At 36.4% G+C, this 21,914-nt stretch overlaps 1 protein-coding gene across 2 annotated transcripts in view; it reads right to left on the minus strand.

Annotated features, from left to right (window-relative positions):
* The window catches only part of LOC136041654 (peptidyl-prolyl cis-trans isomerase FKBP4-like), a 47,736-nt gene that overhangs the window by 14,902 nt on the left and 10,920 nt on the right, over positions 1-21,914 (minus strand). For both annotated transcript variants that reach the window (XM_065726372.1, XM_065726368.1), the window contains exons 2-4: positions 14,712-14,995; positions 5,579-5,842; positions 1,632-1,746 (exon numbers count right to left, since the gene is read on the minus strand). In XM_065726372.1, the coding sequence (XP_065582444.1) occupies positions 1,632-1,746; positions 5,579-5,842; positions 14,712-14,985 (653 nt within the window). In that variant the 5' untranslated portion in view covers positions 14,986-14,995. The remainder of the gene's footprint in view (positions 1-1,631; positions 1,747-5,578; positions 5,843-14,711; positions 14,996-21,914) is intronic.

The raw sequence follows: 21,914 nt of genomic DNA on the forward strand, positions 1-21,914 counted from the left end.
AGCTGAAGCACAATCAAACGTAATTGTAAATTATATTCAGAGCTGAAGCACAATTAAACTTTATTGGAAATTATATTCAGAAAGGACATGAAATGGAGAATCAAATGGTATATTTTTTTCTTTTTTTCTATTTAATTTCTGCAAATATTATATGATTAGAAGTGGTTTCAATGCAAGAGTCGGACTTCATTCTAACCAAAAAAAAAGTTGTAAGTATCAGCCCACAAGGACGCGGGAGAAAAATTTGGGAATGATGCGAGATTGCTTCAGTTTGCAATACAGAACAAGCCACCCCTTACAAACACTTATTCCCAACAAAAAATGTTTGTATGTTCACGCGGAGGTCAAGAGAGGTCAAGAGATCAAATGCATTCTGTCACCAGTCACTCCACCCAAATGTACAAATAGGTAGAAATTCTGTTATAGATCTGTCTCCCTCCCCCATAAAAAGCTGAATAGGCATATGGTAAATGGTTGGCACTATTTTATAGATATTCAGGATAAATAATCCTGATACCTGATAAGGTTCGTATCTACAAATTTGCTATTGAGATAAATTTTGTCATGGAAGGCTTAAATTTATCCTTTAAAAGAACAGGGACAAATTTATCTCTATTTTTGGCTTTGTGGTAGATTACAAAGAGTTTTATTGAAATGTGTTCTTTTTGACGGAATGTGTCACAAACACACTCAACCTTTGACTTGGGAATTCTATATTTTCTAAAACCACAATACCTTTCTAATTATAAATGAAACAAAAAATAGACAAATTATTGTACATAAGACAGTATAAAATAAGTAATTAAAGTTCCTGAAGGTCACAGATTCATATGGCATTTCGGTTTCATGAAAAAACCCTATACAATGAAAGGAAAGGAAAGCAAATAACAAAAGAGCTCACATTTATAAAACGATATTCATTATTATTTTTGCTAAAGTTCGCACCAGCTCCAATATAGTGGCAAAAAACTACACAAATCAAATCATACTAACGCTCAATAGCACAGAAGTCAGATCTTTAATAACGTGCAGGTTTGTTGTACAACAACGATCTGCACGTTACTGTGCACAACGTAGGATTTTAAATCACTTGTACGTCAACAATTTCGCTGAATTGAAACTTAAAAGTTGATTTTAGCATCGTTTGACTGTTGCGCATACCATGCTTTAAACTTCAATTAAAAAAAAATAAAAAAAAATAGAGTGATAATAAAGAAAAACATTAGCCATTAAAATAGAGAATATAAAACAATATATATTGAAAGGAAATGTACCAGCACCTGACAAGAGGCTTACAAGAATGAAATTAATCACAGGAAAAAAAAAAAAAAAAACAATAAAAAAAAACATCATTTGGAGAACACAATCTACGTTAAAACACTGTTAAAACTCCCTGAAACTCATGAAGCACAAATTCTAAACTCGTCTTTTTTTAAAGTAAAGAAGAAAAACAGCAACTTCAGGGCACGGAAGTAAGACAAAATAACTTTCAAAAAGGAGGGAATATATACTCATTAATAAAAAAAGGTATTTCAAGGTCCAAAAATTGCATTTTTAATCCTAGCACTTTCTTCCACAAAATTAACGTCATCTCTATGAAAATATACAAAGAAAACAAAAGAAAGATTTACTTTTCAAGAGCCACTTCAATGCCATCGGGTATATCCTGTTCTGAGCCTTCACCGATGTTAAATTGAACGCTTCTGTCATCAAACTGGATATCATTATGCCTACCGACAATATGAACTGCAAGAGTTTTATTTAATTAGTTGGATTTATCAGACAGAAATACTAAATGTAGGTATCGTTTACTACACAGGGGTAATAAATTGTATAGAAAATTAATACTAATTAATTTTTCTAACTTAAATTACCCCTACTCCCCCGCTCAAAACATTTCCTTCAGTAAATTATGGATTATCAGCAGACAAAGATTCTGAAACAAAGCTACATTAAAATTAAAGCAACGTTCAGAATAGTTAGAAATTTCATCGTAGGTCTGTCTTGATCGACTCAAATACTGCTCAGCTTGTTAGCCTAACCTGATTAATCTAAAGTAAGAGCTACTCAACTCGAGTAAACTGAGTTTTTTTATGATCATCATGTATTACTGTCACAAGCGATGCACATCTGACATGTACACTATAGTTTAATTAGTACGGTTGATCAAAAGCACATAAAAAATAACCTGACGTCAGTTTTCTCCCGTTATCGTTCACTTTCACGGTTTACGAGTGTAATTCATCCTTGATGCTTGTAACTGGTGTTTCTGACATATCCCATGGTGTTTTTTTTTCACAGTTGAAAAAAGTTTAGAAAAATAGGAAGATAAGTCTGCGAACCAAGGATAGAACATTGGAATCTACAGTGATGGCAATGGCGAAATTTGGTTCTGAAGTGTGAGCGCTCCAAAAAAAGGAGGAAAATCTGTTAGACGGTTTTCTGGAGAAATTGCTAACGCATTGTTTCGGGTACCTGACTAGGACACGATCTTCAGATGAAGGATAACAGATTACCGAAGATTATCCTTGTCGGACAACCACCCAGGGACAAACGAAAAGCAGGTCATCCCCAAATGGAGCGAGAAGATGTCGTAATAAATAGTTTAAGGAAAATGAGAAATTCATGTGAGGGTATATAGAGGGAGACTTTGAAAAGTTTGGTGTGGAGGATCGTGCATAGCTGTGATGGCCTCAGGCGGCTTGGTGCTGCAACGAGTTAGTAGTAGTAGTACTAATACCTGTACTTATTTACAGTCGTATTGTAACATAAACACCGAAGGTAAGAAGTTTTGCTGAGCAGACACGCCCTAGCATTCTGACACAAGCTGAATTTTGATAACTTACTAAGTAATTATTTACTAATAATGCTTCTTCTTCTGAAAACTTCAATACAAAAAACCCAAGTAAGGTCCTTCAAGTAATGAATTATTAATACTAAACTAAATTTCCAAAAATAAGATAGAATAAGAGATATTTAGAAATTTACCGGAAAAAAATATGGAAGGGCAAGCAAGTGAAGCCAAGAATTTCTCTTAGGAAGAGGACGACGTTCCTATTGGGGCAAAGCTTAAAAGAAAACAATAGGATCAAGCAAAATATCTCAAAAACGCCAGTAAATTGAGGAAATTGTAAAAACGTACAGAATTGGAGTGAAGGGGGATGATCGACACACTGATCTCTATCTATTTTCGAAAAAAATAATTATTCTGGTTCCGTTTATTCTTTCTCTCTATCTATCTCGTTTTTTTTCATACAATAATGCCAAAAATTGTGAATCTTTGTGCTTTAACAAAAAACAATTGGGATACTGGGCCCAATAAAGGAAAATTTCTACCTAAGTCATACATTATAGCAAAATTTCGACAAAAAAATTCTAGAAAATTTAACCTGAAGCTTATTATAATTAATATAACTGTTTTCTACACCAAAATATCGTACTCTTTGTTACTACTTGGCGTTATTTGCAAAAATTACAATAATGCCAAAAATTGTGAATCTTTGTGCTTTGACCAAAAACAATGGGATAGTGGGCCCAATAAAGGAAAATTGCTACCTAAGTCATACATCATAGCAAAATTTCGAAAAATTTTTACCTGAAGCTTATTAATATAACTGTTTTCTACACCAAAATATCGTACTCTTTGTTACTACTTGGCGTTATTTACAAAAATCACAATAATGCCAAAAATTGTGAATCTTTGTGCTTTGACAAAAAACAATGGGATACTGGGCCCAATAAAGGAAAATTGCTACCTAAGTCATATATCATAGCAAATGTTCGAAAAAAAAATTCTAGAAAATTTTACCTGAAGCTTATTAATATAACTGTTTTCTACACCAAAATATCGTACTCTTTGTTTCTACTTGGCGTTATTTGCAAAAATTACAATAATGCCAAAAATTGTGAATCTTTGTGCTTTGACAAAAAAAACAATGGGATACTGGGCTCAATAAAGGAAAATTGCTCTCCAAGTCATACATCATAGCAAAATTTCGAAAAAAAAATTCAAGAAAATTTTACCTGAAGCTCATTAATATAACTGTTTTCTACACCAAAATATCGTACTCTTTGTTACTACTTGGCGTTATTTGCAAAAATTACAATAATGCCAAAAATTGTGAATCTTTGTGCTTTGACAAAAAACAATGGGATACTGGGCCCAATAAAGGAAAATTGCTACCTAAGCCATACATCATAGCAAAATTTCGAAAAAAAAATTCTAGAAAATTTTACCTGAAGCTTATTAATATAACTATTTTCTACACCAAAATATCGTACTCTTTGTTACTACTTGGCGTTATTTGCAAAAATTACAATAATGCCAAAAATTGTGAATCTTTGTGCTTTGACAAAAACAATGGGATACTGGGCAAAAACAATAATGCCAAAAATTGTGAATCTTTGTGCTTTAACAAAAAACAATTGGGATACTGGGCCCAATAAAGGAAAATTGCTACCTAAGTCATACATTATAGCAAAATTTCGAAAAAATTCTAAAAAATTTTACCTGAAGCTTATTAGTATAACCGTTTTCAACACCAAAATATCGTACTCTTTATTACTACTTCGCGTCATTTGCAAAAAAATAACCTAAACGTCTTACGTGCGACAAACTGAACTTTCGTTAGAACCGTGAATATATAACGTGACAAGATTTGTTCACCAACATAATAGAACATACAATAGAATAGATATAACAGAACATGCAACTCAGTTCGGAGCCTTATGGAGTTAATAGAAAGATCTACCGTAATACATTTTACCGATTTTTCTATACTAATTTTAACGTGGGAAGCTCACTATGATGGGTATAGTTGTGCATCAGCAAATTTTACCAATTGTATGCTCTGGGGCATGTGTCAAAATACCAGTGATAGGGTGGGAGATCTATCGACATTTTTTTTTCAAACAAAATTACTTTCATATTTCATTCGTGTTTTGATAGTTTTTATTCAAATTCCATCTAAAAAAGGCATTTTTTACCCTTTTATTGCCGATTCATAATTTAAATAGTTTCTGAGACCACACTGGCTAATCATGATAAAACATAAAATCATGAAGAAAACGAGGACAATAAACAGCCAGTGAAAGAGTTGAAAAATTATACAAATATGTCGGTCAAGACCTCCGCTTGACCGTCCTCAGTGCAGAATAAAACTAATAAAAATATAAAAAACCAAAACTTAAAACAAAACACACAAAACTAAAATATGATGACCCTTTCTTAGTAATGGTGAAAGGGTAACACCCTTCCACCGCTACTACCGAACAGTACTACTGTTCACCGTTTCATCGGTGAAAGTTACCCTTTCACCGTTACTAAGAAAGGGTCATCATATTTTAGTTTTGTGTTTTGTTTTAAGGTTGGGGTTTTCACATTTTTATTAGTTTATTCTGTACTGAGGACGTTCAAGCGGAGGTCTTGACCGAAACATTTGCATAATTTTCCAACTCTTTCACTGGCTGTTTATTGGCCTCGTTTTCTTTGCGATGCTGCTATATCGATTCATAATTTAACATCCGGTCATAAACACACTTAATTTGCTAAAAAAAAAAGAATAAACGAAAAGGTTACTATTGACAAGCGCTCCTTCATTAGGTGATGTATATCCTTCTCCTTTTTTAAGCGTTCTTCTAAGGATTCCTTCGTCTTTAGCTTTTGAAATATCTTCCATTTTCCAGTCAAATAGTTCAACTTCAAATACGAGAGTTGCATTAGGTGGAATTCGTGGAGGACTTCCAGTTTCCCCATAGGCATAATCACTTCTGCAGAAAAATCTTGCAACCTCTCCACGTTTCATAGTTGCCACACCTAAATCCCATGCTTTGATCACACGACCTGCAAAAACAGTGATATAGTGTACAAAGCTACCTTTGATAATATTTGGTTTCCCTGTAAAGGGGCAAACAAACATATAGATATAACCAAGAACATTAAAAAATCTCAGGGATTGACCAATGAAATGATTGTCATACTTCCACCATTTAACCTTGAAAACAAACCACAGGCGATTCGAAATAAATTCGCTACTCTCATTCTTGCTGCCATATTTACCCAATTTTATATTCAATTTTACCAACTAGCGAGTCAGGTGACTCATTTTTTATCAATAGTAAATGCAAAATCTATCAAACAGTTCGTGGTAACGAACTGTAGTAAGGAGCGACCCGGCTCAATAGTAACCAAAACTCTAAACAATTGAATTTTGATATCAATAGCTACATCAAAAGAATCGCATTTTAATGCTGATTTTAAATATATAAGTTTCATCAAGTTTAGTCTTACCCATCAAAAGTTACGAGCCTGAGAAAATTTGCATTATTTAAGAAAACAGGGGGAAACACCCCCTAAAAGTCGTAGAATCTTAACGAAAATGACACCATCAGATTCAGCGTATCAGAGAACCATACTGTAGAAGTTTCAAGCTCTTATCTACAAAAATGTGGAATTTTGTATTTTTTGCCAGAAGACAAATCACAGGTGCGTGTTTATTTGTTTGTTTTTTTTTGTTTTTTCTCCAGGGGTCATCGTATCGACCAAGTGGACCTAGAATGTCGCAAGAGGGCTCATTCTAACGGAAATGAAAAGTTCTAGTGCCCTTTTTAAGCGACCAAAAAAATTAGAGGGCATCTAGGGCCCCTCCTACGCTCATTTTTTTCCCAAAGTCAACGGATCAAAATTTTGAGATAGCCATTTTGTTCAGCATAGTCGAAAACCATAATAACTATGTCTTTGGGGATGACTTACTCCCCCACAATCCCTGGGGGAGGGGCTGCAAGTTTCAAACTTTGACCAGTGTTTACATATAGTAATGGTTATTGGGAAGTGTACAGACGTTCTCAGGGGGGATTTTATTTTGTTTGTGGGGTGGGGCTGAGGGGAGGAGGCTATGTTGGAGGATCTTTCCTAAGAGGAATCTGTCATGGGGGAAGAAAAATTCAATAAAAAGGGCGCAGGATTTTCTAGCATTACTATAAGAAAACAATGAAAAATAAACATGAAAACGTTTTTTCAAATGAAAGGAAGGAGTAGCATTGAAACTTAAAACGAACAGAGATTATAACGCATATGAGGGGTTCTAAAAACACTTTAGCATAAAGAGCGAGGTATTTAGGAGGAGATAAATACCTCGCACTTTATGCTAAAGTATTTTTAGTAATTTCAACTATTTATTCTACGGCCTTTCTGATTCAGGGGTCATTCTTAAAGAATTGGGACAAAACTTACGATTTAGTGTAAAGAGCGAGGTATTAACGAGGGTACAAACCCCCTCGTATACATAATAAAAATATAAGATCATGAAAGTTTGTTACGTAAGTTAATTCTTAAGTTACGTATATTTTTTACTAATAAAAACATTCGTTAAAAATTAAAAGTTCTAGTTGCCTTTTTAAGTAACCGAAAAATTGGAGGGCAACTAGACTTCCTTCTCCATCCCTTATTTCTCAAAATCGTCTGATCAAAACTAAGAGAAAGCCATTTAGCCAAATAATTCGTTAAGCTCGACAAATGAAACTTTCAGGAATGAATCCTTAGCTAAAATCAGGGAGTTGAGAAGGTGCGTTCAAGTGCCTGATGCCACTCCTTCTAATGCCTAATCCCCTTCTCTAAATATTGGATAGGGTTATAGCATTTCTGGACCTAATTTATGCTTAAGTCACGCCATGTTTTCATCTCTACTTTGTACAAACCTTAGCTTTATTAATTTATATTAATTAACCACCATAATGTCTAGATTGTTCTGCGAAAAAAGATAGTTTAAACAAGGGTAGTCCGAAAAATGCAATTACTTTTGCTGACACTTGTTCTAGTCAATCCCAGCCTCCCCCACTTACTCCCTGACGTCGTATATCGGACAACGACCTGGCGTACATTATGATGGAAACTCAATCATCTCCTCTAGCTCTGAACATTCTAAGTATCAGAGGTCACCACGAAGTGAACAAATCCAGTGCCTCCTGCCATACAGAAACTACTACTTGTGGCATTTGTTGTTCTAACCCAAACTCATCTTGATAAATATTCAATTGCATCCTCTCACAAAGAGGTGAAGAAACAAATTTATATTTTTCATAAGTTCAATAACCTTGTTGAGAGTTCAATAACCTTGGTGATAACCTTGTTAAGAGTTGATCTGACCTAGATGACATAAAACGGAATGCTAATGAATGCAGACAATTAAGATAAACAGTCATGAATCGACTACAGATAAAGGTATATGCAAATTTGCCTTGAATGGTATTTGCAAAAAGGGCAAAAAATGTGAATATCAGCAGGTTTGCAAAAGTTTTAACATTGAGGATGGATGTAAGATCCCTGACTATCCATTCTGACACCAGAAAGTTTGTAGTAAGTTTGGAAGTGGTCGTGGCTTTGGTTCTGACCGGATTCATTTGAATCATGGTTGCGACCAGATTCATTTGGATCATGGTTATAACTCATTCAAAAAACTGTTTAATAATAACGGAGAGAATTTTCGTCAACCGTCAAACTCTCCCGTGTATTATCTCTACGGACATTGATCAGCCAAAAATCAAAGTTCGCCAAACCAGCCCACTGTTCCCGCCAGCTCTCAAAAGTAACATGAATCCGAACTATCAACGGCACCGATCAAACCCATTCAGAAGACCTCCACGTAGCGTTCCAGCTCACTCTCATTTCAATTGCCTAACCAGTCAATCTCCTCAGTCCCGTTATTTGCATCAAATGAACCCATAGCAAATCAAGAAACACTGGTATGATACGTCATTCCACCTTCTACTCATTTCCCTGAATCCTTCTTGCGAATGTAAGGTCACTGGTAAATAAGATGGAGAACTACAAATTAGTCTTGACAAAAACCAGGTTGAAATTGCTTGTCTTACCGAAACATGGTCTGCCACTGAAAATTTTTGCTCAATTTTAAATTATGACTCCCATTTTAAGTCAAGATTGGACAAAGATGGTATCCCTCTATCTCATGGTGGAGGTGTCGCTACCTCCACCACCTTATACCTCCTAAATCGAATTCTTTCCTTTTCTGAAATAGAAAACAACTCCAAAACCGAAGTTCTATGGCTCTGGACCAGGCGTAAAAACCTCGCAAAAGAAGTATCATGCAGAATTTTTTATACTATTTATTACCCGCCAGGTAGCGGATTTAGGTGGGAGCTGACGGCATCTACCTCAAAAATCGAATTATTTCATTTTCTGAAATAGAGAACCTCCAAAACCGAAGTTCTATGGCTCTGGACCAGGCCCAAAAACCTCGCAGAAGAAGTATTTTGCAGAATTTTTTGTATTATTTATTACCCTCCACGTAGCGGATTTAGACCAAAAGTGGCTTAGTTCTGCTCTTAGACCTGATCAAGTGGTCAAGCCGCTTACACGTGGTGATAAGACCCTAGACTTGATTTTTATCAACGTTTAAGATTCCTACTGTGTCCCAATAATGACCCCTCCATTAGGGGCAAATGACCATCTATGCATCTTTTGGACCCCCTTATCATCCTTTCCCCCAAAACAATTGATCAGCTATTCATATTGACCCATTACTGACGAGAAGGTCACCCATTTCAAAGTAAAACTTAGCTTCAAATATTAGGCAAATATCCTATGTCTTAGCAATAGTAATGAAATGGCTTTAATGTTATCAGCGGAACTTTTCCAGTTGTATTGTGACACCTTTCCAGTGAAAAAAGTTACTCGTAAATCTAACTGCATACCGTGGATAAATATAAAAAAAAACAAATTGTGCCAAATAAACTAAGGTGATAGACGTAAAGGAAAGATTTTTCAAAGAATCTCAGAAAATTCGAAACATTGTTGTTAGTGAAATCCGTAAAGCAAGAGAGGAGCATGATGCTCAAGTGCTCAATAAGTTATTGTATTCTAACCCTAAGAATTTCCACAAAAGTATCCAAGATCTCATGGGAAAGATCTCTTCAAAGTTTTTCTTACTGGATAGTAATGGGGTGAGTGCGGAAATCCTAAATCATCATTTTGGTTCAATTTGTAAAATTCACCCACCACTCCAACATATGCCGGTCAACAGTTCTGTGTGACATTCTTAGGATAGAAATACATCACACCCAAATTAAACTCGAAAATCTTGACACATGTAAGTCAGTATATCCAGATGATATCACTACCAAATTGATTGTTGAATGTGCCCAGTTTTTAAGTGTACCTCTAACTGATATTTTTAACAAATATTTTGCAGATGGCATTGTTCCAGTGTGTTTTAAACGAGGTATTATATCACCTACACCGAAAACCAAGATGACATAGACCAATGTCGAAAACCTCATTATTTTTTTTTACTTTTGAAAGTTTTATTTACAATTTCCTTCTTGAAGATATTCAAGATAAAATCAACCCAAATGAGCTTCGCTTTAAGCCGAATCATAGCACCATGCGTTGCTTAATTTATATGCTTGAAACTATTTTGAAACATTTTGAGTTAAATGGTTCCTACGTTGAGGCTGTTTCTGCTGATAGTAGCAAAGTCTTTGACAACTTGGATCATCAGACCGTTATTGATAATGCAAGGGCTTTAGGTGCCAGAGATTTTGTTTTACATATGGTAACTAGTTTTTGTCTGACCGTTCACAATGTGTAGTCCTTCCTAACGGGGATACATCAGTTTTTCCTCGATTTCCTGTGGAGCTCCTCAAGGCACTAAATTAGGTGCTTTAGCAGTTTTAATTGTTTTAAATAATGTTTTACCAAGTATCGACAATTCTTTGAAATTTGCTGATGATTTGACATTACTTAACCTTTGTCACTACTTCGGACGTTACACTTGACTCACTCATTAACAATTTAAAGAATTGTATTGACAATGTTAAACTCAATTTAAGCATACCCAAAACAGTTTCATGCTATTCTCCTTTAAAAAAAAAATACGTTCCCTATCAATAATGATGATTGCACACCAAATTTAAGTACGGTTAAACTGCTTGGTGTACAGTTGGACAATGACCTTAAATGGAAGTCCCACACATCCCACTTATTTAAATCTGTTAGTTTTCTCCTTAAATCTTTCTCCCTTATCAAACGGTTCTCCATATCAATCCAGAACCTTAAAATAATTTATTGTTCTTATATAAGACCCTGTCTTGCACTCTGGGTTGACCAAAGACCAATGTTTAAAATTCAAAGTATTCAAAAAAGCAATAAAAATTACACTGGGGACGTCCTATACTACATAAGAGGAAGGTTTGGCTAGACTTGAGCTTACTACACTGGAATCACGACGCCACATCCTTACCATGAACTTTAGTCACAAGTGCCTTAATTTTGACTATCATCGACTTCTCCCCCCTTAAAGAAAATCTCCCAATCCTTTCAAATACCAGACTCAATGCTCGTAGAGCTTCAAATACCCAACTTGACTTGTGTCCCTAAATGTTGACCATGAGGTACAAAAACTCTTTTATACCCTGTTTTGTTTCCCATTTTAATAATTGGTTTAACTTTTTGTTTTATGTTTATCCTCTAACATCTGTTTTATCATTGTAATTGTTCTGACGCACTTATAATAGATTTTGTGCTATTTTAGCCAATAAATCCTATTCTATTCTATCCTTGCGTTCATAAGGAGAATACCATCACCACTGGGCCATGACAACCAATGTCTTGTAATAAACGACCGTTACCAAAGATTTTGTTGAACCAAGTTTTTTGAAAAAAAAACAAACAAGATCTTTGAGATTACAACTGTTGAAGTCTCTCAGAATTACATATATTATTATAGGTCTATATTCAAATTTGAGATGCTTCCTCTTTCAAGTTTCAAGACAAAGAACCGAGTCTAATCTCCTATGAGACAATCTTTAACTTCTGCAAGCAATCTGTAAGGCATTAGAAAAACAAGAGCTAAGAGCTCATATGGCACTTGTGACGAGGTCGGAAGAGCCGAGAGCTCATATGGTACGAGGTCGGAAGAGCCAAGAGCTCATTTGGACGAGGTCGGAAGAGCCAAGAGCCAAGAGCTCATTTGGCACTTGTGAGAAGGTCAGAACCTAAAGTTAAACTTTATAGCACAAGATCCTTCTAAATATCAAATTTCATTAAGATTTGGTCACCCTTTCGTAAGTTACAAATACCTCAATTTTCAAAATTACCTCCCCCGTCCCAATTCCACCAAAGAGAGCAGATCCGGTCCAGTTATGTCAGTCACGTATCTTAGACAGGTTTCTATTCTTCCCATCCAGTTTCATCCTGATCTCACCGCTTTAAGTATTTTCTAAGATTTCCGGTCCCCCCAACTGCCCCCCCCCCCAATTACGTTTGATCCGGTTGAGATTTAAAATAAGATATCAGAGTTACGAGGTCCTTCTAAATATGAAGTTTCATGAAGATCCGATCACTCCTTCGTAAGTTAAAAATACGTTATTTTTCTTATTTTTCAGAATTACCCCCCCCCCCCCCGCAATTGAACGGATCCGTTCCAATTATGTAAATTACGTATGCAAGACTTTTGCTTATTTTTCCAACCAAGTTTCATCCCAATCCTTCCAATCTAAGGGTTTCCCATCATTTTAGGTCTCCCCACCCCAAACTTCCCCCAATGTCACCAGATCCGGTCAGGATTTAAAATAAGAGCTTTGAGCCACGATATCCTTCTAAAAATCAAATTTCATGGAGATCCAATCACCCATTCGTAAGTTAAAAATACCTCATTTTTTCTAATTTTTCAGAATTAACCCCCCCCCCCCAACTACCCAAAAGAGAGCGGATCCGTTCCGTTTATGTCAATCATCTATCTAGGACTTGTGTTTATTTTTCCCACCATGTTTCATCCCGATCCCTCCACTCTAAGTGTTTTCCAAGTTTTAGGTTTCCCCCTCCCAACTCCCCGCCCCCATCACCAGATCCGGTAGGGATTTAAAATAAGAGCTCTAAGACACGATATCCTTCTAAACATCAAATTTCATTGAGATCCAATCACCCGTTCGTAAGTTGAAAATACCTCATTTTTCTAATTTTTAAGACTTACTCCCCCCCTCCCAACTACCCCAAAGAGAGCAAATAAGTTCCGATTATGTCAATCATGTATCTGGGACTTGCGCTTATTTTTCCCATCAAGTTTCATCCCGATCCCTCTACTCTAAGTGTTTTCCAAGATTTTAGGTTTCCCCCCTCCAACTCTCCCCAATGTCATCAGACCCAGTCGGGATTTAAAATAAGAGCTCTGAGACACAATATCATTCCAAACATCAAATTTCATTAAGATCCAATCACCCGCTCATAAGTTAAAAATACTTCATTTTTTCTATTTTTCCGAATTAACCGGCCCCTTCTCCCCCCCCAAGATGGTCAAATCGGGAAAACGACTATTTCTAATTTAATCTGGTCCGGTCCCTGATACGCTTGCCAAATTTCATCGTCCTAGCTTACCTGGAAGTGCCTAAAGTAGCAAAACCGGGACTTTAGGTTTTCCCCCTCCAACTCCCCCCAATGTCATCAGATCCGGTCGGGATTAAAAATAAGAGCTCTAAGACACAATATCATTCCAAACATCAAATTTCATTAAGATCCAAATACCCGCTGATAAGTTAAAAATACTTCATTTTTTCTATTTTTTGCGAATTAACCGGGCCCCCACTCCCCCCCAGATGGTCAAATCGGGAAAACGACTATTTCTAATTTAATCTGGTCCGGTCCCTGATACGCTTGCCAAATTTCATCGTCCTAGCTTACCTGGAAGTGCCTAAAGTAGCAAAACCGGGACCGACAGACCGACAGACAGACCGACAGAATTGGCGACTGCTATATGTCACTTGGTTAATACCAAGTGCCATAAAAAAATACATAGCTATGCAGTTTGCCCCAAGTCCCTGAAAAATAGGACCAATCACAGAAAATTGATACAATGATCAGAATCAATACAGTGCGTTTTGTCAAACCTTCAATTCACCAATGGGATCAACTGAGGATTCACCAAGGACGGATAAAACAAGATAGTACACTAGTATTATATATCTAGTATTGAAAACTCTGTTCCCCACCTTTTGCTGTAAATGAGAAATGAGAGATAAACTAAATTTTCAAAATATATTGAGAGGCAACTGAAATTCAATGAATCATTTTCTGGACCGTATATTTTGGACTTTTTTACAAAAGACATTGGCAAGACTAATTGGACGAGACTATGTTGGCTGGTCTAACACTATTATAAAAAAAAAAAAAAAAAAAAAAAAAAAAAAAAAAAAAAAAAAAAACATGTCCAGTTTCTATATTGATTGCAACATTTAAAGACTTGGTATCACTCAAAGCTGAATTGTCTTCTTCATACAATTTGTTCATGAGAAACATCACGAGCAAAACGGTAGTTTTTGAAATAAAACTGCACAAAAGCATTAGATTTAAGTCAAAAATACAAGTAAAAAAAATCTTTAAAATTAGGACATGGAAAGGCAGTGTTTTCTTTGAAAATTCATATTGTTTAATGAAAAGGTATTATTCTGGATCACATCCAAAACTCAAGAAATTAAAAACCCATGCTTTAAACAATCAAGATTTAGCCTTTACTGACTCAACCACAGTTTAATGTTATTAATTTGACAGATTACTTTTACTAACTATTTAATTGATATTGCTTGATTTCCATATTTTTCATTAAACCAAATTCGCGAACATGACAAAAACAAAACATAGCTTAAAATCACATAAACTGCTGAGGAAAAACCACATCAAAACAGACAAACAAACATTTTCTTACCTTTTCCAAGAACAAAGTCAAATTTATCTCCTCTGTCTCTACTGGAATCAAACTTAGTCCCGTCAGGGAGCTGACCTAGATAGTGAACAAAAACTTGCTCTCCTTCGAAAGGACCATCATCACCAACGCCTTCTCTCAATATCTCTTTTAGGACTCCACCATCAACATTCGGAGTTATATCTATAGCCCCTGCACCAGGCACAATCAAATCTTGACTTGACATGGTAGAATTAGATTGTCCAATGGTGACATCCATACTATCTTCCGTTGCCATTCTGGAAACACTGGGAAAACAAAAACAAAGTTACTCCATTGCAAAAGTAAAAACTTCACAGGTTCCAAGAATGTGTCTGCTTCATAGAAACAGAATTGCAAAGATCTCAAGAAAATCCTTCTTTATACAAAAAAAACAGGTAGATCTCCAGGGTTATGTTTTCAGGCATAGGGTTTGAAAACATGTTTTGAACGGGTTTGACAGAAATCGTTTTCAGGTTTTCTGTATTCAACCCAGCAAAGCTTTCAAACGTTTCCATTTTACGGGTTCCAAGTGTGTTGGACACGAGTTCTTCAAAAGTGAAATGCCCTAAAATAGCATTGTTGAACACGGGTTCTGAGAAGACATTCGCCATGTTGAACACGTCACTCAAAACGATAATCTGCACAACCTGTGTCTAACTCTGTGTTGGATGTGGGTGACCTGAAAACAAGGCTCAGTTCTAAAGGTGTATTGCACCTGCAGTTCATGAGCCAAAGTTACAGAATAAAACCCTTAACTAAGTCCATGTAAGGACAAGAAATATATTCTCTTTTAGGTTTGCATTCAATTAGTCATTTCTAAAAAAAAGTTCAATATGTACAAAACGAGCATAAAATATGTAGACTAAAGAATGCTTTTTCTTGATCGTTGTATTAAAAAATTTACAGTGTTAATTACCTAAATAATAGTGCAGGATAATTCCCTGCAGTTATGTATGTCTATCATGCAAAAGTGAAACAAGACATAGAGGCTAGTATGGTGCACGCTTCCAGTAGCAAACGCTCTACATCCTATCAGGTTAGACAGAAACACCTTAGATATGAAATAAAAACCCTAATACCTCATCCCTACCACACTTGAATGATATCAGATAAACAATTTTAGGGGATGCAGATAACATGACGGGTTTTCTTTTGCAGAGATTACATCAAAGATGGGCACCCTAAACTATAACTTTAACAATTGGCCATATTTGGTTAAATCCTACCAGCCCATCTTCCTACAACAAAAGCTATTTCAGGCGCAAACCCTAGAAATGCATACCTGTGAGTCTATATCTTTCTGATGCCTCTTTCTGGCATTTGAGCTGATACGTCATTTTTATTTTTTACTTTTTTCAAGCACTTGCCTATGTAAGGAATCAGAGGTAGCAGTTAAACTGACAACATTGCATTAAAGACAATAAGGAATCTATTCAAGATGAGTCTTACACCTTCACCTAGGTAGTGGTCATGTTTTACATCGGATGAAACTCTGCAGCAACTCTGTTTGAGAGTCAGGCAAGTCAGCAAAAAAGCTAAAAGAAAATCTAAATAGGATATATGTAACTGTAGATTTCTGCCAAAAAAACATAAAGGAAAACTTTCTAACTGATTCTCAAGATGTTGCAGTTACTGGGTACCATCTAAAGCAGTGAGAAACTGAAAGGGAGCCCAGAAAGCACAAGGGGGTAATACATTTAAAAGAAGAAGAAAAATTAATACAGAAGGATACTGCAGACCACCACAGATTGTCAGCCACTCTGGGTGGTATAAAAAAAAAAATCCTTTTAACGCAGCATCACCAAGGCCTTGAAATTAATAATGCAGATTTGGCTGTATGAACTGACTGTGGAATATAAAACTAGTCACGCTGCATGAATGCACTGCAGGGCCGACGCAGGGACCTTAGTAGTCAGGAAGCGTCATTAATTCTTAAATAATATAAAACTAGTAAAATGTCCACTACAGACTCTATCTTTAGGATAGAGATTGGGCAAATTGTGCAGCGAAAGTCTTTCAAGACTCTATCTTTAGAATATTTAGGAGAAAATGCACAATGACAAGTCAAATGTTGCAAAACCAATGGAAGGGGGTGGTCTGCATTTATGAACGATATGGGCTAATTAAGAATTTTAGGATGTTTTAACTCTTTCAGTCATGGTGTCCTTATCTATGGACAGTGGCGTCGTTTGCGGGGAGGGGGAGTTAACCCCCAAATAATTTGGAGGACAAATTATTAAGTAGCTTTAAAACTGTTGCTTGTTTTAAGTTTCAACTTTGTTCTTTACTTTGAGCAGATCTTTTTTTAATAATCCACTCTTGTTTTTAATATATAAAAAAAACATGAGAACAGGGATTCATTACACTTCCTAATATGTTTCGCATGAATGTTTATACAAATATACCACTTTCGAAACCTTATCATCAAGTAAATATGTAAGCCTAGTTAACGTCAAAACTGCTAAAAAAAAGTGCTATAATTCCAATTTCACCACGTTTGCTCTCAGGCCAAATAGTTTCACCTGATACATAAGGATTTTTTGCTTCCTAAAATCAATCAGTTCAAAATAAGAATTTTTTTTGTTTTTGTTTTAAAACTTTCAAAAGGATATTAAAGGATACTTTCAATAGAATCACTGAAAAAAAAACATTAAAATAATTTTATTCGTTGAAAAACATGAAAACAAAGCACCAAAAAAGAAAATAAGACCTAGTGCTTTTTATAGTAGTATTCGTAATGTAGCCTAGATAGGTCGAATCGGTTGTAGGTTAGTGATAGAAGTTAGTAGGGGGGGGGGGGGTCAGCTCCAAAATCGTTTAATTGTTTTAATTTTTACTTCCAGTATTTGAATCAAGATTCCGATATAGCTCCAAATTCTCTTATTTGTAATTGATTAAAAAAAAATTTCCACGAGACAGATTTTTCGAATAAAAGTAGAGAGCTCCATTAAGCCAAGGATGAGCAAAAATAAAGTCAAATAATCTTCCAAGCGTAAAACTACCAGAAATCACTATCAATAAATAAATGAAACTCAAACCGAAGAAAAATTACAATAAATAGTCGAGTCTAAATCAAAACTGAGCGAAAATGACCTGAGTAGGGCTGATAACCCTATGGCTTCTCAAGACCAGAACACAATTTGTGCTTTACTGAAAACAAAATATGCTTGACATGTTTTCACTTTTCTTATTTCTACAAATGAAAAATTATCAAAGCCTTAACGAAGAAATGTCAGTATATGTCAATTTAATTGACAATCTACGCTCATTTGTTTGATTTTGTTTTGTTTTTTCAATAAAGCGCAAATTGTGTTCTGGTCTTGAGAAGCCATAGGTGTTTTCAGCACTACTCGTGTTAATTTTTGCTCGTTTTTGAGTCTGACTCGGCTATCTATTGTAATAGCAAAAAAAAAAAAAACAGAACTTTGGGAAAATACAAGGTGTGGGGGGTATCCAACCTCCGATCACTCTAAATCTTAAAAAGGGCACTAGAACGTGTGATTACCAATACAATGAGCCACCTCCGAAGCTTATTCGATCACCCTTTCTATATATAACTTATATGCCCCTAAGGCATAACTTAAAACCCTTGTCCTGAGGGCTTGGGGGGGAGGGGGGGGTGTCATCCTCAAAGACATAATTTCCGGACCTTTTAATAATGTTGAACAAAACAACTATCTCAAAATTTTGATTGGATGTGTTTGGGGAATAGTGGGTGTAGGAGGGGGGTTAGTTGCCCTCCGATCACTTTCGACTATAAAAAGGCACTAGTCCTTTCAATTTTCGATTGAATGAATCTTTCTCGAAGTTTCTACGACAAAAAATGGCCACCTCAAAATTTCTATCAGATGCATTTCGGGAAAATACGAGGTTTGGACGGGGGGAGGGAGGTATCCTCCCTCACATCACTCTGAATCTCAAAAACGGCACTAAAACTTCTGATTGGCAATCCAATGAACCCCCTCCGAAGTTTATGCGGTCACCCTTTCTATATATAGCTTATATGCCCCTAGGGCATAACTTCAAACCCTTGCCTTGAGGGCTTTGGGGGGGGGGGTGTTATCCTCAAAGACACAATTTCGGGACCTTTTAATTATGTTGAAAAATGGCTATCTCAATAATTTGATTGGATTTGTTTGGGGAAATGCTGGGCGTGGAAGGGGGTTAGTAGCCCTCCAATCACTTTCGACTATTAAAAAGGGCAGTAGCCCTTTCACCGTCCAATCGAATGAGCTCTTTTCGAAGTTTTTAAGATAACAAATGGCCATCTCAAAATTTCTATTAGATGCATGTCAGGAAAATACAGGTGTGGGGGGAGGTATCCATCCTCTAATCGTTCTGAATCTTATAAAGGGCAATATAACTTCTGATTATAAATCCATTGAGCCCTCTCCAAAGTTTATACGATCACTCTTTCTATATATACCTTTTATGCCCCAAGGCATAGCTCACAACCCTTGCCCTGAGGCATGTTGGGGGGAGGGTTGTTTTGTCATCTTCAGAGACATAATTTCCCGACCTTTCAATTTTGTTCACGTTGAACAAAATGGCTATTTCGAAATTTTGATCAGACTTGTCTAGGGAAATGGTGGGCGTGGGAGGAGGGGCTAGTTGCCCTGAAATCTCTTTCCAATCTTAAAAGGGGCACTAGCCCTTTCGATTTACAACCAAAGGAGCTCTTTTTGAAGTTTTCACGAAAACAAATGGCCATCTCAAAATTTCTATCAGATGCATTCGGGAAAATATGATGTATGGGGGGTATCCATCCTCTGATGACTCTGAATCTTGAAATGGGCACTAGAACTTCTGATGAATAATACAATGAATCTCCTCCCAAGTTTATATGATCATCCTTTCAGTATATACCTTATATGCCCCGAAGTCATAACTTACAATTTTTGCCCTGAGGGCTACGGGGGGGGGGGGTCATCCTCAAAGACATACTTTCAGGACCTTTCAACTACGTTGAACAAAATGGCTATCTCTAAATTTTGATTGGATGTGTTTGGGGAAAATGGTGGGCGTGGGGAAGGGGGGTAGTTGCCCTCCAATCTTTTTGACTATTAAAATGGGCACTAGCCCATTCAATTTCCAATCGAACGAGTATTTTTCGAAGTTTCTACGAAAACAAATAGTCTACCCATCTCAAAATTTCTATCAGATGCATTCGGGAAAATACGACGTGTGGGGGAGGGTGTATCCACCCTCCCATCCATCTGAATCTCAAAAAGGGCACTAAAACTTCTGATAAGCAATCCAATACGCCCCCTCCAAAATGTATATGATCACCCTTCTATATGAACCTTATAGGCCCTCAAGATAACTTATAATCCTTGCCCTGAGGGCTCTGGGGGGTGTCATCCTCAACGACATAATTTCCGGATTTTTCAACTACGCTGAACAAAATGGCTATCTTAAAATTTTGATTGGATGTGTTGGGGAAATGGTGGGCGTGGAAGGGGTGTTAGCTGTCCTCCAATCACTTTCGACTATTAAAAAAGGCACAAGCCCTTTCAATTTCCCATGGAATGAACTATTTTCGAAGTTTCTAAGACAACTCCTTCGATACAAAGTGCCCTGGTCTAAACCTAAAAAAATATATATATATATATATATATAATACGTTGAGCCCAAATCGGTCTTTACTTAGACAGCGCTATCGTGCTGCCTATGAAACCTTATATGCCCCCAGGGCATAACTTATAAACCTTGAAAACACGATCGTGAAAATACGAAGATGTGGGTGGGGGAGGTGGATACCCATCCTTTGATCCCTCTCAATTTTAAAATGGACACTAGAGCTTCTGATTACCAATCCAATAACCTCCCTTCCAAAGTTTACATAATCACTCTTTCTATATAAACTTTATATGCCCCCAGGGGATAACTTACAACCCTTGCCCTAAGGGCTGTGAGGGGGGGTGTCATCATCAAAGGCATAATTTGTGGACCTTTCAATTACTTTAAACCAAATGGTTATCTCAAAATTGTATGTGTCTGGAAAAATGGTGGGCAAGGGAGGGGGTTAGTTGCCCCAAAAATAGTTTCGACTATTAACAAGAGCTAAGAGCTCATATGGCACTTGTGACGAGGCAAGAAGAGCTAAGAGCCAAGAACTCATATGGTATGAGCTCTAACAAAATTCTAAGAATCAATAGATTGATTTAAAAGGAAAATCAGAGGCTTAATGCCGGTCAGGATTTAAAATAGCAGCTCTGAGTCACGATGTACTTCTAAATATCAAAATACATTAAGATCCGATCACCCACTCTTAAGTTATAAATACCTCATTTTTTCTAATTTTGCCTCTCCCTTTAGCCCTCCGATGGTCGAATCTGGGAAAACGACTTTATCAAGTCAATTTGTGCAGGTCCCTGACACGCCTACCAATTTTCATCGTCCTAGCACGTCCAGAAGCACCAAATTCGCCAAATCACTGAACGCCTCCCCCCCAACTCCCCCAAAGAGAGCGAATCCAGTACGGTTACGTCAATCACGTATCAAGGACATTTGCTTATTCTATCCACCAAGCTTCATCACGATTCCTCCACTCCAAGTGTTTTCCAAGATTTCCCCCTCCAAATCCCCCCAATGTCAAAAGATCTGGTCGGGATTTGAAATAAGAGCTTTGAGACATGAATTCCTTCTAAATTAAATAAAAAAAACAAGTTTTTTTAAATGAAAGTAAGGAGCGACATTAAAACTTAAAACGAAAAGAAATTACTCCGTATATGAAAGGGGCTTTTCCTCCTCGACACCCCGCTCCTTACGGTAAAGTTTTTTATTGTTTTAAAAAGTAGAGTTGCGCGAAAGAATCAAACTTTAGCGCAAGGAGCGGGGTGTCGAGGAGGAAAAGCCCCTTTCATATACGGAGTAATTTCTGTTCGTTTTAAGTTTTAATGTCGCTCCTTACTTTCATTTAAAAAAACTTGTTTTTTTTATTTAATTTCTGAAAGTTTTTGAATTAATGCATGTCTGATTTTGGCTCTCCGTACATAAATTACTAAAATGAAATTTGCATATTAATTCTTTTTTTGGCTAAATGGCTTTCTCTTAGTTTTGATCAGACGATTTTGAGAAATAATGGGTGGGGAAGGAGGTCTAGTTGCCTTCCAATTTTTCGGTTAATCAAAAAGGCAACTAGATCTTTTAATTTTTAACGAACGTTTTTATTAGTAAAAAAAA

This window comes from Artemia franciscana, chromosome 2, assembly GCF_032884065.1.
Source record: "Artemia franciscana chromosome 2, ASM3288406v1, whole genome shotgun sequence".
NCBI lineage: Eukaryota > Metazoa > Arthropoda > Branchiopoda > Anostraca > Artemiidae > Artemia > Artemia franciscana.